The 26027-nt window shown below is 49.2% G+C and overlaps 1 protein-coding gene across 1 annotated transcript; it reads left to right on the top strand.

Moving 5' to 3' along the window:
- Positions 1-24719, top strand: LOC146179677 (uncharacterized). The gene is made up of 5 exons (XM_084580241.1): positions 1-45; positions 439-696; positions 19089-21721; positions 23114-23201; positions 23796-24719. Exons 1-5 carry the CDS (start codon positions 1-3, stop codon positions 23955-23957), a joined length of 3186 nt encoding a protein of 1061 aa, XP_084436367.1. The 3' UTR covers positions 23958-24719.
- The last annotated feature ends 1308 nt before the right edge of the window (positions 24720-26027 follow it).

Below are 26027 nucleotides of genomic sequence, written 5' to 3'. Positions count from 1 at the left end.
ATGGTGGAAGGCGATCACCAGGCCACCGGTGATGAACGGAAGGGCGTGGGTTCGATCCCGGGTGAGAAATGAGAGAAAAAAAAAGCAGTGCTCTTGCAGTGAAATTTCGAGAGATTTGAAGGAGCCTCACGTGGTCAAAAACCAATTCGGAGGTTGTGTTGTTTATTGCGTTTAGTCCTTATATTCTAGCGGATTTGTATTTGTACATTTATGTCTTAGTGCAGAACTTGTGCTTCAAAGTACTAGGCTGCAGTGCAAACGTGAAACCATTAATTAATTAATTGTACCGCGTATAGGGCGCAGTGTAAGCCTGAAACCATAAATAAATGAATTGCGCGCGAATTTCTAATGGCTATACGTTTGCCATTGGCAGCGCTCATTCGTGAATGAACTCCGGCCACACTCCGGATGCTTGTCCCCTGCCTCCTCCTCTCCCAGATGTTGAACATGGACACCATGCGCGTCGGTTCGCCGCCGGCTCGCCATCCGCGGGTGCTCTCCGACCCGCTGCTACCGACGATCCGGGGAGGAGATCCCACGTTGTCCACTGCAGAGCGGATCCCGGAGACCCCGGCAGCCGAGGCCAAGTCCCCCAACAAGAAGGGCACTCTGCGCTTCTTCTTGAGGGAGCACCGCCTCAAGAAGAGACGCAAGAAGGAGCTGCTCCAGGAGCTGGCCGACTTGAAACGCGAGCACGTGCGTGCCGTGGCCTTTAAGACGTTTGCTATTCGGTATAGTATAGTCCTGCAAAGAATAATTGATGACCTAGATAGAAAAAGCAGAAAGGTAGGCTTGAAAATTAACTCAGGAAGAAACAGCAGTTTACAATAGATAGCGAAGGACTGGAAGTAGTAGGCGAATATGTCTACTTAGGAAAGGTAGTAACAACAGATCCGGGCCATGAAAGGAAAATAACAAGGAGAAGAAGATTGGGATGGAGAGCATTTGGCAAGTACTCGCAGATTATGACTAGCAACTTACCGGTATCGCTGAAGAGGAAAGTATACAACAATTGCATCTTACCAGTACTCACCTATGGGGCTGAAACGTGGAGGCTTACAAAGAGAGTTCTGCTTAAGTTGAGGACAACGCAAATGGCTATGGGACGAAAAATGGTAGGGGTAACGTTAAGAGATAGGAAACGTGCAGAGTGGGTCAGATAAATAACTCAAGTTACTGATATTCTAGTGGAAATCAAGGAGAAGAAATGGGTATGGGCAGGACATTAGTGCGAAGAGAGGATAATCGATGGTCGCTTAGGGTAACAAATTGAATTCCAAGGAAAGGATAGCTCAACAGGTGGCGGCAGAAAGTTAGGTGGGCGGATGAGGTAAAGAAGTTCGCAGGGGTCAAGTGGATGCAGCTAGCTCGACCGCGTTGATTGGAGAAATATGGGAGAGACCTTTGCTCTGCAGTAGGTATAGTCCGGCTGAGGATGATGATAGTATAGTGCTGTTCGCGTTGCTTGATTCTACGAATAAACCTAGCAGTTGATGTTGGCCTGTTAGGTAGTTAAGCATGACCCCTACAAAATGACATTCGAGGCATTCTTTTTTACCCCAAACAACTATGGCCGCGGAGGAACTTGCCGCTTTGTACTGTTCTATACGAGTCGGTAGCGTTTGTTTTTGATGAAAAAAAAAATTTGTTGTGGTTCAGCTCTGGCTAACCCTAGTTGAATTGCGAAAGCAACGGCGGAAGCTTATTTTGCCTGCTACATTATTCCCCTATCACGCCCTATCGGTGTAAAGTGCTACATTATTGGGCACACTTAAGCTCATTCTTTAAGGGTATGACGCGAGAGCGTAAGCTACCAGCCCATATATAAAGTCACGCTTAAACCAAGCCGTATGGACGTTCCTGCGTGTCGTAGAGGTAACGAGAATGCAAACGGTTCTGGCAGGCTGATTCTGATATCACCCTCCCATATGAAAGGAGCAGTTAACCTGAGTTGGCAGCTCCTGCCCCTGGCATAGGGGTAACGTGAATTCAAATGTCATAGCAGGCTGACTTTTTTTATGGGGAGACAGTATAGCTACGCCTCTTGACGGCGTAGCATGCGGCCACCTGAGGTCTCGCTTTGGCTGTCGGAGTACTTCTTTCGCTATAATAGGAGCACATTTAAGCTCCGCGTTTAAGTGTATTGCGTTGAAATATTTTAGCGGGCTCTCGTCTGCGACTTCTCGTGTGATTTATCGCTCGCGTATACAAGTGGTGTCTGCTCCCACAATTGCCAATTGCTTAAATTGTGCCCGATAGATATAAAACCTCGCGATTTCATCAAACCACACGAACCAGAGCTGTTGTATCATACCAGTATTGGAAACTCCGCTTCAAAAAGCGACTAGTTTTTGTATGCATTTTTTTTTTGCATGAATTGTCGCGCCATCTGGAAGCGGTAATAGAGTAACAGAAGCTTTCTGCCTTTGCTGGCATGGCCTTTGGAAAATCACTTTTTTCTTTCTTTATTTCCATCTTAACTCTACGGCTGTTATCTCTAAGATTTTTCGATGCTACCAATCTTCGACTAATTTTATTTTCCAAGTTGGTTGAGCATTTTTCGACAATCTGAAAGTTTGCAATTTAGATGCCGTTTCCCTTAATGGCCGCGGGCGCCACCATTATTCGTACACACTCGAATTTTGACCAATCAAAATGGCCGTTTTTTTATACGCCCCTCGCGCCGCGCTCTTATCGTAAGCCACGGCACGGCGCTGGACTATATAGCTGGACAAAGAAGAAGTTGGCACTAGGCGCCTCAGCGCGAGCGGCGCAATAAAATAAAATAAAAAAAAAAACAGTTCGAAGCCGAACGCTGTTGGGAGCTTGTTATACCTCGTCTTAGTTCCGACAGACATTATGGGAAGTTTCGCAATTGGTAGTATTAAATAGCTCTGGTACGAACGTACCTGCGTAGCCTAGGAGCCTTACTTGGCATCCAAGAAACCTGGAAGGTTGATATGATTGCGATTCCAACCTTGCATCTCAACCACGACCGGCTTTATTACTTGGCGACCTGTTCATCGCCGCCGCCTCCATAGCCTCCGATTTGTTGTTGCTTGTTTAGTTCACCCGATCGCCGCTGCCCACCGTGGTGCCACAACTTACCCCCACCTAGAGTCCCCTACCTATGCTGGCCCGATGCGCGCGCGGGTGAGCGCGCTCACTGAGGCACCCCATCCCACGCCACCGTCGGTCGCGTGTTGTGTTGCTGTAGTGTTTATTTCTCGTGTATGCATGTGCGCCTTCGCTATCTGTTTTTGGCTATTAAGGCGAAGCCTTTCTATAGCTCATGGAATGAAATCCAGTGCGCGAGAATTGTGCGCTGATGTGTCACTTGTCGATTATCCTGATGACAATATCAGAAAAATAAAAATCCTGTCTCCACTCTTTTCGAGAACTCGTAGAAATGCGTAAGCCTGTGCTGTCCATTAAAATGCGTCAGCGGGATTCCCCTAAGACAGATACTGCGCCTTTCCTTCCTATTAAGGTGGTAGTTTGGGCTTGTTGGTAACACGTCAACAAATATAGCGCAGGGATAGAACAGGGACAAGCAATTATAAAGCAATTATAGAACTACCCTGTAAAGCAATTCCCTTCCTGTAAAGCGATATAAAAAGCCGGTGAACTTTGATGCGTTCAACGGAACGCTGGTTGTGTTCGACAAGGGGCGCGCGATGTACTGCACGTGTGCTGCGGCAGCAATTGCCTCAGGCTTTCGAATTTCTCCGCAGTAGATTCTGCAGTGCGCTCAGAATTTTTTTTGCGTGGTGCCAGAATACGAGCCGGAAATTTTATTACTGCAAACAGCATTTAATTTTCGTGGGGCACCAAGGACACAACCGATCCTCACCGAATGGCGCTGCAGGCTGCTTATCCAAGAAAATCATGAGGCCATTTTTGGGGAATTTCATCTCCGACCTTGCAGAACAGCATGCACAACGGAAGGTCATCAATTCTAAACCAAAATCACAGAAAGTATTTAAAGTGCAGGAACTTTCCCGCTGGCATAAAAAAAAAAGTCATGTCTAGCGCACAAAATCGAGTCGGACCATCGCTTATCATTTTTGTTTTGTAAATTTCGTTTCTAACGACGAACAGTCCAGTGAACCCTCCTGATTACAAAATAGGAGGTGTATGGTGCGCTTTTTGTTTTAAATAGGCGTAAAGTGGCGTGACGTCACCGCAGCTGCGACGTTGCATAGCACGAGCAGAATTCTGCTTTGCGGCTGTGCAGGAAACAAAAATGCCTAAGCAAATAGCACCGCAGCCGCACCTGCCAGTACAGCCGCTTTCTCAGCTTGTCTAAGAATGAAAGAACTGCAGCTCTGGAAAACATCAATATCACTAAATGGTCTATGAAAACAGCTAGCTCCGAGCGCGAGACGCCGGTTCACGCAAACACACGTTCCGGGGCGCCAGCGAGCCCAGGACAGGCCTCTAAGCTGGCGGAACAGGCTCGTAGCGTTTATTGCATGGCCACAGAAAGCTAATATATGCCTATAATTCCAAGTGATTATGCTCAGCAGCAGCTATCAAGCGAAATACAGCCAGATTGTAGTTATACATACTGCAGCGGAAGCGACGGCGTGCGCCGAAATGAGGGGAAGTTGTGGCACCACCATTATCTCCCTGCGTTGCGCAACCCATCGAATAATCATTCTCGGGCCATGTCCCCTTTCCACATGCCAGAGGCATGACCATGATATTTCGCTCATAACGTCGAAACGCCGAGGGTTTCCTTCTTTTTTTCCTTCTTTCCCTTTTTGTTTACAAAACGGGAATGCTTCGCGCTAGATGTCAGGGGGTGTAGTACATACACCTCTCCCTTGAATAGACCTTCTTGCCAACTCTATTTATTTTTAAAGCTCACTCACTCCCTCCCATATATGTGTAACGCGATGTTTCAGCGTTACTGCGGTAGGATGGGCAGGGTATGTAGTGCGAAGAGAGGGTAACCGGTTGTCTCGAAGGGTATAACAAATTGGATCCCAAGTAAAGGAAAGCGTATACCAGGGGCGGCAGAAAGATACGTGGAGGATGTGACTAGCGATTGTTCGTCTTCCTCCCTCTGTCCATGTCTGTCTGCGCTACTACTATCTCATTGGATCACCAACTAGCCCAACAAAGGACTATTCTAAGAGACATAGGAAGTTTGCGGGGGTCAAGTGTTCAGCTGGTACAGAACCGGATTAATGTGAGGGATATGGGAGAAGCATTTGCCCTGCATGCAGTGTGTGCAGTCAGGCTGCTGCTGCTGCTGCTGATGAAATGGTGTGACAGCAAATCAATTGGGTTTCTTTTCATCAACTTCCTTGAGGCATACGTTGAGAAGAGCGGCGCGCGGCATGTATGCGTACGGATCATCTGCAGCCAAGTTTGAGGAGGACCGGCGCCGCTTATAGGCCCACTCATGGAACGCGTACGCGCGAGGTTATAGCTTCACGTTTATACGCGCAATGATATATATATATATATATATATATATATATATATATATATATATATATATATATATATATATATATATATATATATATATATATATATATATATATATATATATACATATATATATATATATATATATAGTCCGGGAAACGCGGGACCGAAGTGATGTGCTCACTGACAAAGACGACGACCGAGGAACGCGGACACGACGAAGCGTCGAGAAAGAGGACGACGCTGAGAGAGCGAATACTGCACCGCTACTGAAGTCTTAGCGTCGAGTTCAGCCCATCGCAGTGCCGTTACTTTAAGTACATCCCCGTAACATCTTGGTGGAGGTCGCGGGTTCCACACAATCTGACGCTGGATCTGCGCAGTGGCCGTCACCTCGGAACCGTCACGATGACAACCGACGCGGCTCCATCTACCTCCGCAACTCCAGCTGTCGTCGTAGCCCACCACCGTGACCCTGGCCCATTCTGCGGTACAGATGAGGTCGATGTCGAGGACTGGCTTTCGCTTTATGAGCGTGTTAGCCAGCACAACAGGTGGGACGCCACGCTGATGCTGGCCAATGTCATCTTCTACCTTACTAGCATGGCACGCGTGTGGTTCGAAACACATGAAGCAGATATACCCTCCTGGGATGTTTGCAAACAAAAACTCCGTGACCTGTTCGGAAAACCGGTTGGCCGTCAACTCGCCGCCAAGAGGGACCTCGCCACACGTGCCCAGACATCTCAGTTCAGTTCAGGCGTTCAGTCGTGTCCGACTCTTCGTGACCCTATGGACCATGTCACGCCATGCTTTCCGGTCTCTCACTATCTTCTTAACATCACATAGCTTCATCTGCAATGCCTCGAGAATGCCATCTAACCATCGCGTTCGCTGCCTACCCCTTCTCCGGCGACCCTCAACCTTTCCCAACATCAAATCTTTCTCCAGCGACTCCTCTCTTCTCATCAGATGACCAAAGCAGCTGAGCTTTAACTTTAGAATTTGACCCTCCAATGAGCAGTCAGGGTTTATGGTCGACAATATCGACTGATTAGATCTTCTGGCAGTCCAAGGAACTCTTAAGAGTCTTCGCCAACACCACAATTCAAACGCGTCAATTCTACGGCGGTCAGCCTTTTTCACAGTCCAACTCTCGCATCCATACATCACAACTGGAAAGACCATAGCACGGGTTATACGGATCTTGCTTGGCAGACTAATGTCTCTGCTCTTTACTAGGCGGTCAAGGCTAACCATTGCTCTCTTTCCCAGAAGCAGGCGTCTCCTAATTTCATGGCTGCAGTCTCCTTCCGAGGTAATCTTGGCGCCCAAGAACAGAAAATCTGTCACAGCTTCCACTTCTTGTCCATTGATGCTCCAGGACTTGATAGGGCAAGACGCCATGATCTTCGTCTTTTTAACGTTCAGTTTAAGCCCAAACTTCTCACTCTCTTCTTGTACGCGCATCAGAAGTCTCTTGAGTTCCACTTCACTTTCTGCTATTAAAGTGGTATCATCCGCATATCTAAGGTTGTTGATATGTTTTCCAGCAATCTTCACTCCAGCTGAAGACTCGTCCAGACCGGCCTTCCTCATGATGCACTCTGCATATAGGTTAAATAGGCAGGCGACAGTATGCAACCTTGCCTCACCCCTTTCTCAATCGGAAACCAATCAGTAAGACCATGCCCAGTTCTGACTGTGGCCTCTTGCCCTTCATAAAGGTTCCTGAGGAGACAGATGAGGTGAATTGGAACTCCCATCTCTTGGAGAGCTTGCCACAATCTGCTGTGATCTTCGCAGTCAAACGCTTTCGCATAATCAATAAAGCAGAAGTAAATGGGTTTCTGGAACTCTCTTGCTTTTTCCATGATCCAGCGAAGGTTGGCAATTTGGTCTCTAGTTCCTCTGCCCTTGCGAAACCCAGCTTGCACATCCGGAAGCTCCCGATCCACATACTGCTGCAGCCTACCTTGCAGGATTTTTAACATCACCTTGCTAGCATTCGAAATAAGCGCGATCGTGCGGTAGTCGGAACAATCTTTGGCACGGCCTTTCTTTGGAATAGGGATGTAAACTGACCTCCTCCAATCCTGTGGCCACTGCAGGGTTGTCCAAATCTTTTGACATAATATATGCAGTGTGTTAACAGCGTCGTGGTTGAGGTTTTGAAGCAACTCTGCTGGAATACCATCAATTCCGCTAGCTTTGTTCTTAGCAAGGCTGGCTAAGGCCCATTCAACTTCACTCTTCAGGATGCCCGGCTCGAGATCAGTAATCACAACCGTCCTATGTTGGGTTTGCACATCCGGGTCCTTCTTGTACAGTTCTTCTGTGTATTCCTGCCACCTCTTCTTTATCTCTGAGGCTTCAGTGAGGTCCTTGCCTCGTTTGTCCTTTATCACACCCAGCTTAGCACAGAAGCTTCCTTTGATATCTTTGATTGTCTTATACAGAGCTATTGTGTTCCTTAATTGGCTGTTGTCCTCAACTGCTTGACACTATGTTCAGGAAGGCATTCTTATCTCTCCTTGCTATTTTCTGAAAATCCGCATTGAGAACCTTGTATCTTTCTCTTTCCGCCATACCTTTTGCCATCCTCCTTTCCTCAGCTATTTGCAAAGCCTCTTCAGATAACCAGTTTGCTTTTTTGCATTTCTTTTGCTTTAGAACTACCTTAGTAGCAACTTCTTGTATTATATCGCGAACATCAGTCCACATCTCTTCGGGCTCTTTGTCTTCTAGATCTAATTCTTGAAATCGATTCCTCACTTCCACAGCATATTCTAATGGAATCTGATCCAGATCATACCTGAAAGGCCCTCTAGTTTTCTGCGTTTTCCTCAATCGAAGCTTAATTTTGGCAACAAGAAGCTGATGATCGGTGCCACAATCGGCCCCAGGCCTTGTTTTTACTGCTTGTATAGCGCTTCTCCATCTCTACCGGCAAATAATATAATCGATCTGATTCCTGTACAGACCGTCCGGTGAAATCCATGTGTAGAGGCGCCTCTTGTGCTGTTGAAAATGAGTATTCGCTATGGTCAGGTTGTTTTCTTGACAGAACTCTACTAGCCTCTGCCCAGCTTCATTTGGCTCACCAAGACCGAACTTGCCTGTAATTCCGGATATTTCTTCACTCCCGACCTTAGCATTCCAGTCTCCTATGAGAAAAACGACGTCTGATGATGGGGTGCGGTCTAAAAGGCATTGTAGGTCCGCATAAAATCTCTCAACGTCAGCTTCTTCAGCAGCAGTGGTCGGTGCATAGACTTGGATAACTGTTATGTTGAAAGGGTGACCTTGGATCCGAAGTGAAATCATTCGGTCGTATTTGGGGTCGTACCCTAGCACTGCTTTGCCCATTCTTCTGTTTACTATGAGACCCCATTCCTTCTCTTGGATTCGTGCCCACAATAAAAGACATAATGGTCGCCGGAGTTAAATTCTCCCATTCCGGTCCACTTGAGCTCGCTGATACCCAAGATATCAATGTTCAATCTGTCCATTTCTCGCTTGACGATATCCAGTTTACCTTGCGTCATAGATCTTACATTCCATGTTGCTATGTGATATATCTCCTTGCAACATCGGACTTTCCGGTCACTTCCCGACACATCCACAACTGAGCGTCCTTTTGGCTTTAGCCCAGCCGCTTCATTCGTCCTGGAGCTACTAGGAATCGCCCTTTGTTCATCCCCAGTAACATGTGGGACGCCTTCCAACCTGGGGGGCTCATCTTCCGGCGCCATATCGACAATGGTATTGTGACTGGCCATAGGGTTTTCTTGGCAGGAAATACTGGAGTGGGTTGCCATTACCTTCTCCAGTGAATCACATTTTGTCAGAACTCTCTGCCGTGACCTGTCTATCTTGGGTGGCCCTACACAGCAGAACTCACGACTTCATCGAGTTTCGCAAGCCCCTCCGCCACGACAAGGCAGTGATCCATGAAGGGGCCCAGACATCTACCGAGCCTTATATTACGTATATACAAGATGTTCTGGCCCTCTGCCGAAAAGTGGATAAAGACATGACAGAAATCTTCTACTCTGTCTGGACTGTTCCACGGTTGACTCCGTTCTGCAGGTTTGTCGACATTTCGAGCAGGCCAAACACAAACGCATTGCACGTCGCTTCAATCGGCTTTCCAACACTGCCCCTATAGCTCCACGTGCGAGGATCTGCCGACCCTAAGGCAACCTTCCAACACTGAAAATGTGACCCGCATCGTGCGTCGTGAACCGGAAGCGCTCGCTCCTGCTGCATCCAACCCGCCCTCCTCGGACACCAACCTAGCGACGATATCCCTCATTCAAGCCGTTGTTCGTCAAGAGGTTGCCAACTTGGGCGTCCCCTATAGCCACGCCGTGGAACACCACAGTTCGAGCCCCGTCCCTCCCATGGTCGCCACCGCTACGCCCCGCAACACCTACACGCCACGCTACCGATACCGCAATCCTGATGAGTGGCGCACCCCTGACGACAGGCCGATCTGTTTCACGTGCTCACGTATTGGCCACATCTCTCGCCACTGCCGCAGCCGCTGGACATCACCACCTCCACGTTTTCCTTACGTTGACCGCTACTCCGATTACGGTCACCGCCGTTTCACGCCTCGTTATGAGCCGCCCCGCACCGATACCACTCCGCCTCCTCCTGCGTCCAGTCGCTCTCCTTCCCCGCCAGCCCGCCGTTCCCATTCACCTCTTCCTAGCCGCAGTTCCTCGCCGTCCTCTGCCGGCCGCTTCACGGGAAACTAGTCAATGCAGCTCCCGGAGGTGACGCTGCATTGGTACCCCGACCTGGAAATCCTCTATTGCCCATTTCTTCGCCCTGTAACCTACTCTCCCTGTTCGTGGATGGTGTTCCCGTCTCTGCCCTCATTGACACCGATGCCCAAGTCTCGATCATGAGCTCATCGTTTTGCCGCCGCCTCAAGAAAGTACAGACCCCCGTCGCATCGCCCACCGTTCGTGTTACCGATGGCAGTACTGCTGCCGTCACTGGGCTGTGCACTGCCCGAGTCACCCTTGCCGGTCATCACATCCCTGTTTTGTTCACCGTCCTCAACCAGCGCCCTCACAATGTGATCCTCGGCCTTGACTTTTTAACGGCCACTCTGCCCTTATCGACTGCTCCAGCGGCCTTCTCCATTTGGACCTACCTGTCTGCTCAGAACATCCTCCATCTACACCCCGCCTTCGCTCCACCGAGTTCGCTCGCCTGCCCCCTGACTCTGCTGTTTACCTACCTCTGTCACCTTTCCCGCCTGCGCCTGACGGTGACTATGTTGCTTGCCCTATCACCGAGGTCTTTCTTGACCGCAACGTTGTTCTTCCTCACCTCATCGTAGACGTTGCACAGAACAGCACCTACCTTCCTATCCTGAACTTCAGTCTGTCACCCCAAGTTCTCCCCGAAGGAATATCCCTTGCTACCTTGTCCCCTCTCACAGACTGCACCATTTGTGCACTCACTCCTGGCCCACATTCAAGCGTCCTTCCAACACCCGTACTCCCCACCACAATTACCGACCCTATTTCCGCAATAATTGCCTCTGACCTCAGCCCCGAACACGCTCAGGACCTGCACAACCTTTTGTTATCCTTCTCCGACATTTTTGACTTTGCTGCCGGTTCTCTGGGCCAAACATCAGTTGTGACTCACCGCATTGACACCGGCGATGCAAAACCTGTACATCGGAGGCCTTATCGTGTGTCCCTTTCTGAGCGCCAAGTCATCCAGCAGGAGGTCGACAAGATGTTGGGCAACGATGTCATCGAACCTTCAAACAGCCCCTGGGCATCTCCTGTCGTGCTCGTTAGAAAGAAAGACAACAGTTGGCGCTTTTGCGTCGACTATCGACATCTGAACAAGATTACAAGGAAAGATGTTTACCGCTGCCGCGAATAGACGATGCCTTGGACTGTTTACATGGAGCCCGCTACTTTTCCTCCATCGACCTTCGTAGTGGCTACTGGCAGATCTCTGTCGACGAACAAGACCGCGAGAAGACAGCTTTCGTCACACTCGACGGACTTTACTAATTTAAGGTTATTCCTTTTGGACTTTGCAACGCCCCTGCTACGTTTGAACGAATGATGGTCTCCTTACTCCGCGGCTTCAAATGGACGACGTGTCTGTGTTACTTGGATGACGTGATTGTCTTCTCGCCCTCGTTCGAAAGCCATCTTCGTCGCCTTTCTTCCATCTTGGCACTTTTCCGCCGTGCCGGAATTCAACTGAACTCAAAGAAGTGCAGTTTTGGTCGCCGCGAACTTAAAGTGCTTGGCCATTTGGTGAATGCCACCGGCGTGCAACCCGATCCCGACAAAGTTCGCGCTGTCAGTGCTTTTCCATCTCCCCGTTCACCCCGTGATGTCCGCAGCTTTATAGGACTCTGCTCTTATTTTCGCCGGTTCGTCCCAAACTTTGCCGCTGTTGCTCGTCCTCTCACCAATCTGCTGAAGAAAGGCGTTCCTTTCTCATTGGGACCAGAGCAGGCTAACGCATTCTCCACCCTCATCGCTGTTCTCACCAATCCTCCTGTGTTGGCCCATTTCAACCCGTCTGCCCCGACGGAACTTCGCACCGACTCCAGTGGCCACGGGATTGGTGCCATTCTTGCACAGCGACAACGCGGCCAACACTGCGTGATTGCCTACGCCAGTCGTCTCCTGTCATCAGCGGAACAGAACTATTCTATTACGGAACGGGAGTGCCTGGCTCTCGTTTGGGCCGTTGGAAAATTCAGACCCTACTTGTTTGACCGACCCTTCACTGTAATTACCGATCACCACGCCTTATGTTGGCTCTCTTCCCTCAAGGATCCTGCTGGCCGCCTCGGCCGCTGGGCACTATACGCTTACAGGAGTATACCTTTTCCGTTGTATATAAATCCGGTCGGCTCCACCAGGATGCAGACTGTCTGTCCCGTTATCCCGTCGATCCCCCTTCCTCTACTGACCATGAGTCGGACCTCTGTGTCTTCTCTATATCGGACTTTTTCCACATAGCCGATGAACAGCGCTTGGACCCAACCCTCAGTTCTCTTATCGACCGCCTCCGCACACACAGCCGTGACTCTTCCCTCGCCCTGTTCTTCCTTCATGGGAATACGCTATACCGCCGCAACACGCGACCTGATGGCGCTGAGCACTTGCTGGTCGTTCCCCAACTCCTACGCTCTGCCGTTCTCGAACAAATGCACGACGCCCCTACAGCTGGTCATATTGGCCTCTCACGCACATACGACCGCGTGCGCCGGCGTTTCTTCTGGCCTGGACTTTACCACTCTGTCCAACGTTATGTAGCCGCTTGCGACCTCTGTCAACGCCGGAAGAAACCCCCTGTGCTACCACCTGGACACCTGCAGCCGATTGCCATCCCGACTGAGCCATTTTCTCGTGTTGGCCTTGACCTCCTAGGGCTCTTCCCCGAGTCCTTGTCAGGAAACAAATGGATCGCTGTGGCCACCGATTATGCCACGCGGTACGTGATCACTCGCGCCATTCCAACCAGCTGCGCCACAGACGTTGCTGACTTCCTTTTGCACGACGTCATACTTCACCATGGTGCTCCCCGTCAACTACTTACCGACCGTGGCCGCTGTTTCCTTTCCCGAGTTGTTGAGGAAATACTTCGTTCTTGCTCCGTTCGGCACAAGTTCACCACTGCTTATAACCCTCAGACGAACGGCCTTACGGAGCGTCTAAACCGCGCACTCACCGACATGCTCGCAATTTACGTATCCGACAGTCATCGCGACTGGGATATTAGTCTGCCATTTGTCACCTTTGCATATAACTCTTCGCGTCATGACACTGCTGGGTACTCTCCATTCTATCTTCTCTTTGGAAGAGACCCCTTACTGCCCTTCGACACTTTGCTTCCCGCCGCTGGCCCCGTCACAAGCTATGCCCGCGATACCATCGACCGAGCCGACGCTGCTCGCCAGATTGATGGTCACAATCTCACCATCTCTCAAGAAGCTCAAAAACGCCGCTACGACGCTCACCACCGCGATGTGCACTATCCTCCTGGATCTCTGGTGTTGCTCTGGCTTCCGTGCCGTCGTGTGGGGTTGTGTCAAAAACTTCTGCCCCATTACACAGGTCCTTACCGTGTACTTCGCCCAGTGACCGACGTGACCTATGAGATTTCACCGCTCCACCCAAAGTCACCGACTGCTACACCCACTTCCGAAATCGTACATGTCGCCCGCCTCAAGCCATACTACTCCCCCTCCACACCGCACGCCTAATACGCACCGGGACGTTGCCTTTTGCCGAGGGGGGGGGGGGGGGGGGTAGTGTTACCGGGAAACGCGGGGCCAAAGTGATGGGCTCACTGACAAAGACGACGACCGAGGAACGCGGGCACGACGAAGCGTTGAGAAAGAGGACGACGCTGACAGAGCGAATACTGTAGCAATATATATATATATATATATATATATATATATATATATATATATATATATATATATATATATATATATATATATATATATATATATATATATATATATATATATATATATATATATACTTGTTAAATATGCGTCTGACTTCGGATCAGTCCCGTTCACCGTTGTGTAATTATACCTCAGAAGAAAGGAATTCAAGAAGTACGGTAAAGACTTCCCTTTCAGCGTTTGGAACTGAACCATAGGCGTTGTAACAGAGCCTCATAGCATAGCACAGAAATACTTTGTCGAATTCATATCAACTGTCAGGAGAGCGGGCTTTCCTCCCGTCCTTGTCAGACGGCCTAGATACGTACCTTGGGACTTGCGGCTTGGAAAACTTGTCTGGTGGTGGTGTTCTGCTCTTCGAGGCCCGGGCCGCGTAGCAAAGCCTCCCACATATACTTACGGTCCACTAAAGTGGAGCATGGGGCGCATACCAAAATCATGTGGACCAAAGACGGACGATCCTAAACTAGCCTCAGAGAGCAGCGAGTGAAAATCTGTTTCGACGCTGCGCCGTCGCAAAATCCGCCGCTGGGGGCGACACCAGTTCTTGTTTGTTTGTTTGTTTGTTCACTGCTTTTTCTAAGTTACGAAAGCTCCGTTTCTGGTTTGAGAATGATTCCTACATGTCTTGAAAAGTTGTTACGTTTAAGTGATACAATCCAACTTCGATCTGTACTCGGCGTCTATTTATTTGTGTAAATATAATCAACGTATTAGTTTGGGTCGTTTTTGTGATCAAAAGGAGGTCTGAGATAACGTGACCACCCCCATTCAAAAAAGACCTCGACCACCATAGGCGTCCTGTTAAGAGCGTTATCTCGAGTTTACATAATTTAATCCTAGGTCCTCAATTCCGGTACCAACGTGTCACGTGGCCTCGGTCACGTGGCTTTAGGGAATCATGACGTCACACATGGTACTGTATGTGTGGTCATGTGATAGCTAAGGAATTATTTGCACTTCTGTAGCTATAATCACGTGACTGGCCGCCATCTTGTATCTGAGAGCGACGGAGAAACGAAGGAGAAACCGGCAAATGTTAAGCAGCAAAAGCTAACGCTCGATCTTAAAAGCTGGTGCCGCGCTTCGCAATAACTTCGCCGTTAACCGGAACAACGCATCGAAACGCCGCTCGAGGTTACATCTTGAAATCACAGCACGGTGCGGCATCCTGTGCGCCTGCGCAATTGTGTCCTCGCAGCAATGAAGATTAACGGTCGTGCCACGTGTGTACAAGAAATGGTTTGGTTTGGTTTGGGGTTTAACGGGTCCCAAAGCGACTCAGGCTATGAGAGACGCCGTAGTGGAGGACTCCGGAAATTTCGACCACCTGGGGTTCTTTAACGTGCACACCGAAAAGCGGCCGCCGCTGACGACTTTAAGTTTGTTAATGCCATTGTTTTCAGTGATCGGGCCACGCGTATATATATATATATATACTCACCTATGTACTCACCTATGGGGCTGAAACGTGGAGGCTAACCAAGAGAGTTCTACATAAGTTGAGGACAACCCAGAGGGCTATGGAACGAAAAATGGTAGGGGTAACATTAAGAGATAGAAAGCGTGCAGAGTGGGTCAGAGAAATAACTCAAGTTACCGACATTCTAGTGGAAATTAAGAAGAAGAAATGGACATGGGCAGGACATGTAGTGCGAAGAGAGGATAACCGATGGTCGCTTAGGGTAACAAACTGGATTCCAAGGGAAGGAAAGCGTAGCAGGGGGCGACAGAAAGTTAGGTGGGCGGATGAGATTAAGAAGTTCGCAGGGGTCAAGTGGATGCAGCTAGCACAGAACCGGGTTAAGTGGAGAAATATGGGAGAGGCCTTCGCCCTGCAGTGGGTATAGTCAGGCTGATGATGATGATGATGATATATATATACTACGTCGCAGTGAAACGACTCCAAGCCAGTCAGAAACTTTCGCCCGATTATGAACAGTGCTAAATTAAATGGAAGGAAGTGTCGCTTTCCTTTTCGTCGACAAATCTGATTAACCAGAATGTCAGCGCGCAAATCAGGATCATCTGTCAGAAGTACCGGTAAAGATTATGGTGGACACTTAAGCTCCGCCTATGACGCACGATTAGTCGACCACCTGACATAACGAACTCTGCTTTAACGAAGCAGCGTGAACGTGTATGCGTGGTCTAGGAGTAGCCTTGGCATCCAAGAGCACTGGATTAAGGTTGATTCTTATTCCACCTTCCCACCTCAAATGAGCAACGCAAATTGGCAGCTCCTCCAAACTTTCTGATATCATGTGGTCTCGTAAAGTGGCACCAATCATCGAAGAAAGAGTGCCAGACCATGTCAGCGGCTAGCTACACAGGCGGCACAAATCATAGGCCCAATGCTTGTACTGTGTTGACAGTACATTGGACCTGTGTTGGATCGGCCACTGTTTGCACAATACCAAATATTGGACCAATGGTTGACGCTGCCTGCCAGCCATCGGTGCTGCCAGCGTCATGCCCGTGATTTTTCACTAGCAGCGCGACGCGGACGCCATTATTTCTGAGTAATGGGTGATTAAAGGCTGCCTGGTTAAAGCTGTATTCGCGTTTAAAATCTGATGAAGGCGCCTTACCAGAGTGAAAATTATAAACCATTGACTACTAGACAGCATGTTCTCACTAATCAATTCGCATGCTTTTCTGCGCGAGGAATGGAAACGAAAGTAAGCATTCGCCGTAGAATGCGTCATGCGAATGCGTCATGGACAAGTTGCCTACGGCAGGGGCACATTAAATTTTCGCGTGGCACCACACGATGAGCTTTTTTTTGCATGTGACTCCGCACCTTTAAGCACGAGTTGTAATCCTTCCGAAACATAAACGCAATTCGTCATGTGACTGCGGTATTCAAAGCACTTGCACGTGTTTTAATCCTTCCGAAACCAAAGTACAATCGTCGCCTACTCACCTGCCTCCGCGGTAGCCATCCACTACGGCATCTCTTTGTCACTTTCCATTTTCCACTTTCACTCACACTTTCCTCCCTTCTCTTACGGCGCGGTTCAGATGTCCACAGAACAAGTGTGACAAATACTGCACCTTTCCCTTCTTGTGAACCTATTAAACTTGTATATATATCATCTACTGACCTGTGTATTCAAAGATGTATTCAAAGAAAAGGATTACAAAAGCACGATGTGTACAAGCTAGCTCTAATCAAGTGCTTTACCGTGGATATCGAATGCATGACCGTTCATGTTTGTTTGTTTTTTCGTTTGTCTTTCTTTTTTTTTTCCCCTCCTTTTGGCGCGGTTAATTCATCTTTACAGTGCGTTCTGGGCTCTTGGTAAAAATAATCGACGCACGTACCAGGTACAACCAACCACCCCGGCAACGGTTCCAAAGGAAATACTCGCTTTACTCGCATCCTGCCAGTCGCTGTCGGCGCGCACGTCTCGAGTAGCCCTGCGACGTCCGTTCCTTCGCGCATCTCCGATTGCCGGCCTGTTCCCACGCCCGCGGCAAGCGCCGATGTCGGCCGAGCTGGCTTTGAGCTAAGCGCCGATCGCGTGCCGCCAACAGCTCATCTTGCGTCGGCTGCCGTCACCGGTAGTGACGACACATTTGACGCAGACGCTTCCTCTAAGTCGGGATATCGCGACGCCGCGTACTGTCAGTGGGCTTGCTGCTTCCCTCGTTGGACCCGTCCGAGATTTCGGCTGTGAGGTAAGAGGGTGTTCCTAAGATTGAGTGTTAATGAATGTTAATTAAAGGAGGGACGGTGCATTACAGGAGAGCTTAAAGGATTTGCAGGAACGTGTCGGCGCTTCGGCAGGATGAAAGACAGAGATCTTAGAAGGTGTACAAGGTAAGCACGTGCGTCCTAGGAAGGGCCGACGCGCGTTCCTTTCCCTTCCCCTTTTTAGGAACGCTATACAGTCCAAACAGTTAAGGACGCCGTTTTGCACATCCGGCGTTGCGGGCGAAAACTTCTAGAGCATGGCTGTAGCAAGACGTGGCCGGATGCGAATTAGTCGACAGGTTGTGTGACATCACGAGATCATATGTGACGTCATAGCAGGAGCTGTCCAATCGGGCCTCTCGTTGGAGATGGGAGGATGAGGCCGGAAATAATCCTTCCAGACTCTTGGGTAAGGAGTAAGACACATTAGTCCTAGGCCACGTAGGCACGTCCGTATTGCTTGGCTAAAGCGGTACCATATCTTGCGACAGTATGCTGATGAGTATGTCTAATGATGTTTTCTTTTCTAAGTTGCAATGACCATTTCAGTGTTTTGAGGGCTTTCTCTTTGCCTTTGCTTTTTGATACGACGTTGTCTTGTTTCCGCGGCTGACACTACTTACTTCATGTTTCCTTTTTATGTATACCCTCTCCCATTGCAAGGCCACTTGGCGCTGCGGGTGAATAAATAACTAATAAAGGCGCAGATTAAGAGGCTAGTGGTTAAGCCAGTAGAAAAGTGCAGTGCACCCGAACGGGGACCCACTTTCATGTAGATGCTTCCAAAAAGTGGACAGTATACAGTCTATATCTAGGCCCGTATTCTGAATTTGCGTCGTTTCGAAAAGTGTTGTTTTCGCCCTCATCTGATTGGTGAAAACGCCGCAACCCGAAGTGGTGGCAATTGAACTGTTTTCACCAGTCAGGCGACTCGAAGTGACGGCGAAAAGGACACTTCTGAGAATGACGCAAACTCGGAACAGGGGCCCTGGGTTTATTCCCACGGTGTCTTTAACTCTCGCCTACAGCAGATGAACTATGATGATCCACGTGCCGATCTTCCGGCGTTAAGGGTAAAAAGCGGTCCCAATGGCAGGTTTTCAAAACCCTGTACTGTTTCAGCGCACTCACAAAAGCTCCGAGAAGCTTTAATTGCACGGAGACTCAGGAAGCTACTTCTTTTAGGCTCTATGCACGTCTACTTGCGTGAGTGACCACATGTAAATAAATGAAGAGCACATGACTAATGTTTAAGATAGGCAGAGCGTGACCTATGAGTTTCGCAATTAGCCGTCCATGAATAGTTGTACCAGCTCTAGCGATCATGCGTCTGCCAGTACTTGTACCTCTGAAGTGGCTACCGCTGCCATCATGCACTACAGGTTTCGACTTGCCCTGTTTTGTGTTACCGTTACGCCTGGCATGAGTCCGGGTTTTAGACGAACTGCATTCCTCTAATTGCAGGCGAGCCTACAATCGGAGTTCACTAATGCGAAGCTCATCCTCTCCGAGCTTAAGCAGGAGTATCTGAATGAGCTCGAGAAGGCTTCGCGCGCAAGGGTTCTGCAGCGCAAGAACGAGACGCAGGTTCAGTCCTCGGCCTGTCAGACCGATCCTTTCAGCCCTGCCCTGAGAGAATTCAAAGCCGTGCCGAGAAAGAACTACGCGTTCATCTACAACGTTTTCACGGTGCCGACTCCAGAGCAGCTGAAAAGGTCACTGGACAAGTTCCAGAAGTCCGGAAGTAAGGTTGCTGCAAAAGACGAGGACAGAGAGAGGGCTCGGGACGACGCGGAAAACGACGCCAGCACCGACGTCCCGGACGACGCCAAAATTGCCATTCAGTGTGACGCTGAGAACGAAACTAAAGAGCGTGAAGCGGTTAAGGCTCTTGAAGCAGATGCTGACAGGACGGCTGCGGAACTCAACAAGGAAGGAAACGAGCCAGCTAATCATTTCCAGGGCAGTATAGCGGCCAAGGAGAATTCTGTCAGCGGTACGCGTATCGAGCCGGTTGCTGTCAGATCATCACTATCCGCCACCGTGAACAAGCTTGCCACAAAGGAAAAATCGACTATTAGCTTTTCGTCGTACAACAGCGATAGATCGGCTCAGTCGGCCGCTGCGGAGCCTGCAGGACGTCCTTCGCTGCCCGCGCAAGCCAGGCGAGCCGAGGAGGTGACTGAAGAACGCGGCAGAGAACTGAAAGAACCAGAAACTACACCTTCTCAAATTACGTCTAAAGCAAACGTTATAACGGATGAGCATTGCATGATGCCTGAAGAAGCTGCTCAGGCGCAGCCTGCCGTTGTCAGTAAGAGGAGCACTGAAGCGCTGAAGGACACACCGAACTGGCCCGATGCATCCAAAGACAGTCGTCGCGATGGCGGCTCGAAATCCGGATTAGTGCAGAAGGTCCCGGCCGAAAGCTCGATAGCCTCTGACAGGTCCTCCGAAAGTTCGCTCCTACTCAAACTTAGGCAAGCTATTTCGAACGTCGCTGCTACCCTGGAACCGGACGCGAAAAGTCCCAAGCCGGACTCGAGGCAGGAAGTGTTGTCGCCACGACAGGCACCACAATCCGTCAACCACAACAGCCAAACCCTCTACGAGATGGTACAGCATGGAAGTACGGGCGAAGAAGGAGTAACAAGCCGTCGCTTCCTGCCTCCGAACAATGATGAAGTCCGCGCCCTGAGGGATCCGGGTCGTAAGGAGTTCGAAAAACGGAGGCGAGTGTCCTGTAGCACGCTCAGACCTCCTTTGCACAAGGCCATCGGGATGAACGGCGCTTTATGTTGCCACACTGAGAGCCTTGGTGGTGTAACGCCTACCTTTAGTAGACAAGACCCCAGGCGGACTCCCGCTACTACTACCGGCACTCCGGGGCTTTGGAGCATACGCATGGCGGGACCAGCCATGGTTCCAGCAACAGACCTGTTGACGATGACAACGCCTCCGCCCTTTTCTTCGACCGCTCCTATGAATGCACAGTCAGCTTCTGACAGGGATCCACTGACTAGCGACTCTGAACCGGACACTGACTGTGCGGCGGATGACTATGAATCATCGACCGAGTTTCATGGCAGCGAGAAGAACGTCGCTAAAACCGCACTTCATAACAGGATGAGCGGTTTTAACCGCGGAATGAGCCAAGCATCGGGACGCTCGACGTTCAATTCGGACGCCATGACCGCGACGATGACAGGGAGGACGCCGACTTTAACCAAGAAGAAGAGCTTTCGTAAAAAGAAAAACTCGTCCCGTCGTGCCACTAGCGCGCGGCCTTCGTCTTCTAGCTCGAGCAGCGACCAGAGCAGGGGCACGTCGAGGCGATGGCGGAGGCTTCCTTCCGCCGCGGGGACCAGGACGCCGTCCACGTATTCGGCCACTTCTACGGCGACCACTTCGCGGGCTACGACTGCCATGAGGCCGCCATCTTCGGTACGTCCTCTGTCACCGATCGCTCTTCTCTCTGGCACGGTAACCGACTCCGATGCCTCGCGGCCTACTACCGCCATTAGACGCAAGGAAGGCGCGAGTAGCAGAGCTACGGCCAGGACAGCCAGTAGGGCTACTTCTACAGCAGCGAGTTCTCCACAGCCGACGCCTAGAAGCAGAGCCGTCTCACGTGCCACAACGGCGAGCTCGTTTTTGTCTACGCCTCAAGTCGACTTGTCCTCTTCCGACGACATGACCTCTTCGGAGTCGGAGGCTACTACTACGCCCACCACTCCACGGCAATTCCTGCCTGGCTACCCTAGCGAGCAAGGCTTCGTGCATGCCAAGAGGAGCATCTTCGAGAACCTGTCCTCTGCAGGATACACGCATGTCGACGATCGTGTCCCGGTATGGGCCAGCAAAGGGAGCGAAGGTCAACGGAGCGGCGGATTCCGCGGATCCGGCCAGAAAGTGTTTGCCGCGCAGGACAAGATGGAGCGGGCGCAAATGCCTCCTTCGGACCATTCCAGGGATCCCAAGAAGAAGAGCACTTTTGTCGTTCAGAGGGCCGAGCTCTACGCTCCTTTCCCGCCGAAGATAATGAGGTCTCTCTTGCCGTCCTTCATAGACGTTGACCCATCTGTCAGACCAGACATGTAAGTTGTTACAGCATACTTTTCCTAAAACGAAAGTGCACTTTCCAGCGTAAGACAATACTACTGAGGACTGTGTTCCTCCTCAAACGTAGGTTGCTGTTAAAGGTACCTTTTAACATTCTACCTTGGTTCTGAACTTCCTTTACTCCAGTTATTCATTTTACGGTGACCATTGGACGCACACTTTATGCAGTGGTTTTGAGGCCAATTGCTCCACTCCTAATAATAGCATGAATTTTATATTTTGAGCTATTTTGAAGAAAGACCGTGCGCTGCTAGAACATCTTTTTCTTTTAATGCCGCCTGGCACAGTGTAGCCTTGGTGGGCGTTTGACAGAAGGCGTGCTTTTGCGCACTGCTAGGAGTAGGCCCAAGTTCTTGAAACCACGCGCTAGTAGCTGCTCATGCCGTCGTAGTATTCATTCGCATACGTAATCAGTGTTGACTGCTTTCGGTCACAATTTGTACATTTTCTGCTATTTCAAGCTGTATATAGTGAACACGAAGGTAAGAAGACCCTTACATCCCTTTTGAATTTGATGTTCTATAACGTCGCTGTGACTCAAGAACATCAGCCCAGAGACAGCAGGAGAGGAGAAAGGCGACGGAGGAGGGTCGTTAGGTTGCTTCTAACGGGGGAAGCTCCGGGGTCGAAGGAGCCGAGTGGTCAACGAACACACTTTTGAGCTTTTGTCATCCCCGACACTATTGACAAAGGTATAAGGAGTCTCTTTGGCACAATTTAGAACGCTGCCGAAATGGCATCTTCATGTAAGCTTTACGCTTTTAGCTCGCCATGCTTTGTCTAGGGGGCGTCTAAAGTGCTTCTGTGGCTCAACCATGTTAGCTTATGCTTCGCACGACTGTACATACCACTCTGCCGTTTAATTTGTATGAACGCCTATAAGCCAACTGTTGTAGTAGGCAGTCAACACCAACTGCATTCGAAAGTCAGGAATGGCTTAAGGTAGGTGATGTAGGAGTTTCGTGTACGATATTGTCTCCACCGATGCTTTTCCCTTAGCCTTAACAAGTCGTTGTCTTTAACGGTCATTGGTAGTGACAACTTCATTTACCATTTTAACGTCATAGGCGCATGTGTATTAGATGAGGACAAACCGGTTTATTGAAGCTATTTCTTTTCTCCGATTTTTGTAAGTGCTGCTCTAAAACGCCATTATATTCTGTACGCATTCCGGGTGGTGTAGCACTTCATGAAAGTGTAGGGATGGGCCCACAAATACATTAGTGCTGTTATGTCCATTTCATCGAGTGCAGTATCCTGGGAGTCGCGTGGTCACGCGCTAGAGATAGAGGGAAAGCGGGGAAAATATTTCTGGTGGTGTTGATTTAAAACGACTTTCCTCCTTTGTCATCCTTCTATTCTTCAAGGGTCCCAAATCCTATGGCTTTTGATCATGGCCGGCACGGGGATGAAAAATCTACCTCTCCTGTGTACAAGGGACACTGCCCACACAAGGTATGATGCACGAAACAATGCGTGACATGATAAACTTGGTGAATCGATGCATCTTTTTTATGAAACCGGTTTTGATTATGGTCTGTGGGGCGTAAAGGGCCTATGAAAAGCTATTTAGTAAGACTAGAAAATGCGCACAAGCGATATAAGTGCCCCGTAAATCGTCTCCACAATGCAACAATTAAGGCGAAAGCCTTTAATGGCTCATGCTGTCGAGGACAAAATGTGTCCCGCTTCTGCGGCGGCTCTGATTGGCCGAGGCGGGACGACGTCATAGAAGTATCGACCAATCACAGAGCACCACCACAGTATGTGCGAATGCGTGCCTTATATGGCCATATGCCAATCAATCATCAGTGACTAATTTATTTATTTCTTACTAGTTCATGGCTAATTAAGTATTTATTTAATTAACTAATTAATTACTACTTAGCACCAGTTGCGTAGCAGAATGCGGCACTCAGGCTTTCGCCATTCACTACTTTAGTCGCTAAAATCCCTCGTAGTTTTTTTTAGGCTGCCTTCATTAACACCGAACAAAATGGCGATCGGAAATGATGATCCTCGTCTCCCCTCTAAACTCAACCCTCGCAGGCCTCGACCTCGCCGTCGAAGCTGCCCAGGCCTCCGCCCTGGGAGGACATGCAGAGCTACCTGCTGCCGGCCTTCTACAGCTTCAGCGACGACAGCAGCAGCACGACTGATGACCAAGCGAATCGCAAGACCACGCGCTTTGATCTCGGCGAAGCTATATGAGACCCGCCGTCTCCTCGAAGACCCGGCTGTCAACTAACGCGCATTTGCTGCATAGAAAACCCCGAACGAGTAATTACGGGAAAACGCTAGTTGAGTCGGGACTTCGAAGGTGCGCTGTAGCGTTTCGCTTACGGGGGACCACGATCGCTATTGCTTACCCACCAGATGCACTCTGGGTACCATATATGCTGCGTCGACGTTTGCAGTGAAATGTTCAACCTTATTTGAGATTGTCTTAAAATTGATATTTTCTGTTTTTCTGGAATAATGCTTATTATTCGCATATTTCGTGAATGCGTCAGTGTTCGTTCTTGTCTTGTTCAGGGGTTGTGTAGTGCCCTAGACACTGCCGAACGCAGACTGTTACAGTTACTATATGTATTCGTGATTAACGGGATTATGTTATTGACGATAAATTGCGTGGCTACAAAATCAGAGAAAATCTTCATCCACAGTTTTTGGCTATGGCGCATTTAGATAACGCGATGGCGCACTGTAGCGAGTTTGTTTTTCAATTCAATTCATACATAGCTGGAGCTTTTGGGTGAAAAGCTTCTCGGGGCAGATTGATAAGGCCCAAGTGACCATAACAATTAAGGTAGAGCAGTGCAAATACACAATTGCAGTGTGACAAAAAAAGAAAACAACTGTTATATCCAATATTTCATACAAAGAACGCAAATATATATATCGCCACTCCCGTCCTATGTTTTACATTGATATCCTTCTGAGAAATTGTATTTTCACATTTTTGAAAATAAAGCTACCGAAACTTGTCCCTCTGTGGTTTCCTGATGTTTCCAGACGACACGTGCATGCTCCGTGTGACGAAGATATCATGAACTCAGTCGGTATTGGCTCATGGTAGCAGCATACTTTATGGACGTGTTGTATAATGTTCTGCGAATACGCGCGGCGGTAGACCGGTTTCGTTAGGAAGAAGCGCTCTCGAGTAATCTTATTCAGATGCAGAAAAAATCAAAGGGGGAAGGTGACGGTGTTCAACCCAGCGGAATTACATTTCTGCTTCATCTGGAAATAAAATGAAGACTATGGCAGGAGGCTGCGCTGAAAACGTTATGAAAGCAGGGCAGCTAGACCTCCATTGTGCATGACTGACTCTGACACGTCGGAGAAAGAAAATTGCAAGAACCGAATTAGTGGGCTAACGGAAAGAAAATTCGATTGGGATTTTGACATAAAGTTTCAGCTAGAACGTCTTTGGTTTAATCACAGATAACGAAGAGCTGAAATCAATAGTCATCAAGACAGCTAGGCGTTATCTCCGAGAGTAAGGTAATTGAAGTGGAATGTATAGTCGTAGGTTGCAGAGTCAATTTGGGATTTGAGATTGTCACACTTTTTCTGGGAGAGGGTATAGCTACGCCGGGCCCACGACAGGGTAGATAAGATAATCATTGGGAAAGTCGTTTATTATTCGCTGAATTGTCCTGGATTACGATTATGACTATGATGGCGGCGATAATTGTTGTTCAAAATGATAGACTTGAGTGAAACCATGCGCACCAACGAAACGAAGAGCCAGTGCGTGTAATGTAATAATGCTTGTTCCGTAATTTCAGCTTATCAAGTCATTGGTACAGACAGTGTTGACTGCGTCTTTCAAAATGTTCAAAATGGCCCACGGTTGCCTTTTAGAAGACGAGAAAACATTGGAAGCAGGTCGCCTGTAAAGAAATATTGGGCGAATTTAATTAAGAGTTTAGAGTTCCGAAGCTGTTTGTGATCTAGCTGGCAACTGCCCATGTATTTTTCACGACGTAGTGTATTCATTGGTGTATGAGGCCTGTCTCGGCCGCCCGCCTTGTGGAGCAGAGTAGAGAGGGTCAAACTAGAGCGGTAGAGATGAAGGGGCTATGGTGATATGTAACAGTTTGTCTACAGTCGCAAGACCGGTCTGTATTTTAGATTCGATGTGCGCTGAACGTGGTAGGGGTGGGCGGCGGCTGTCTTCGTAGTGTGGAGTGATTTTGTGGTGAGTATGTTTCCGGCGTGGGGTTGAGTGTGCGATCTTCCTGCATCCGGGGGATAGATCGCGGCATCCCAGCA

The sequence above is a fragment of the Amblyomma maculatum genome, chromosome 9 (genome assembly GCF_055883805.1).
Source record: "Amblyomma maculatum isolate TAMU_Amacu chromosome 9, ASM5588380v1, whole genome shotgun sequence".
Taxonomy (NCBI): domain Eukaryota; kingdom Metazoa; phylum Arthropoda; class Arachnida; order Ixodida; family Ixodidae; genus Amblyomma; species Amblyomma maculatum.
The sequence above is the reverse complement of the archived record's forward strand: the minus strand, read 5'-3'. Positions and strand labels throughout refer to the sequence as shown.

What these genes read in the sequence shown, in the direction of transcription:
- LOC146179677 (XM_084580241.1), top strand. Translation starts at nt 1, where the DNA reads ATGGTGGAAGGCGATCACCAGGCCACCGGTGATGAACGGAAGGGC. An exon ending in CCGGTGATGAACGGAAGGGC is followed by an intron (nt 46 to 438) that starts GTGGGTTCGATC and finishes CTCCTCTCCCAG; the next exon opens with ATGTTGAACATGGACACCAT. An exon ending in CCATCTGTCAGACCAGACAT is followed by an intron (nt 21,722 to 23,113) that starts GTAAGTTGTTAC and finishes CTATTCTTCAAG; the next exon opens with GGTCCCAAATCCTATGGCTT.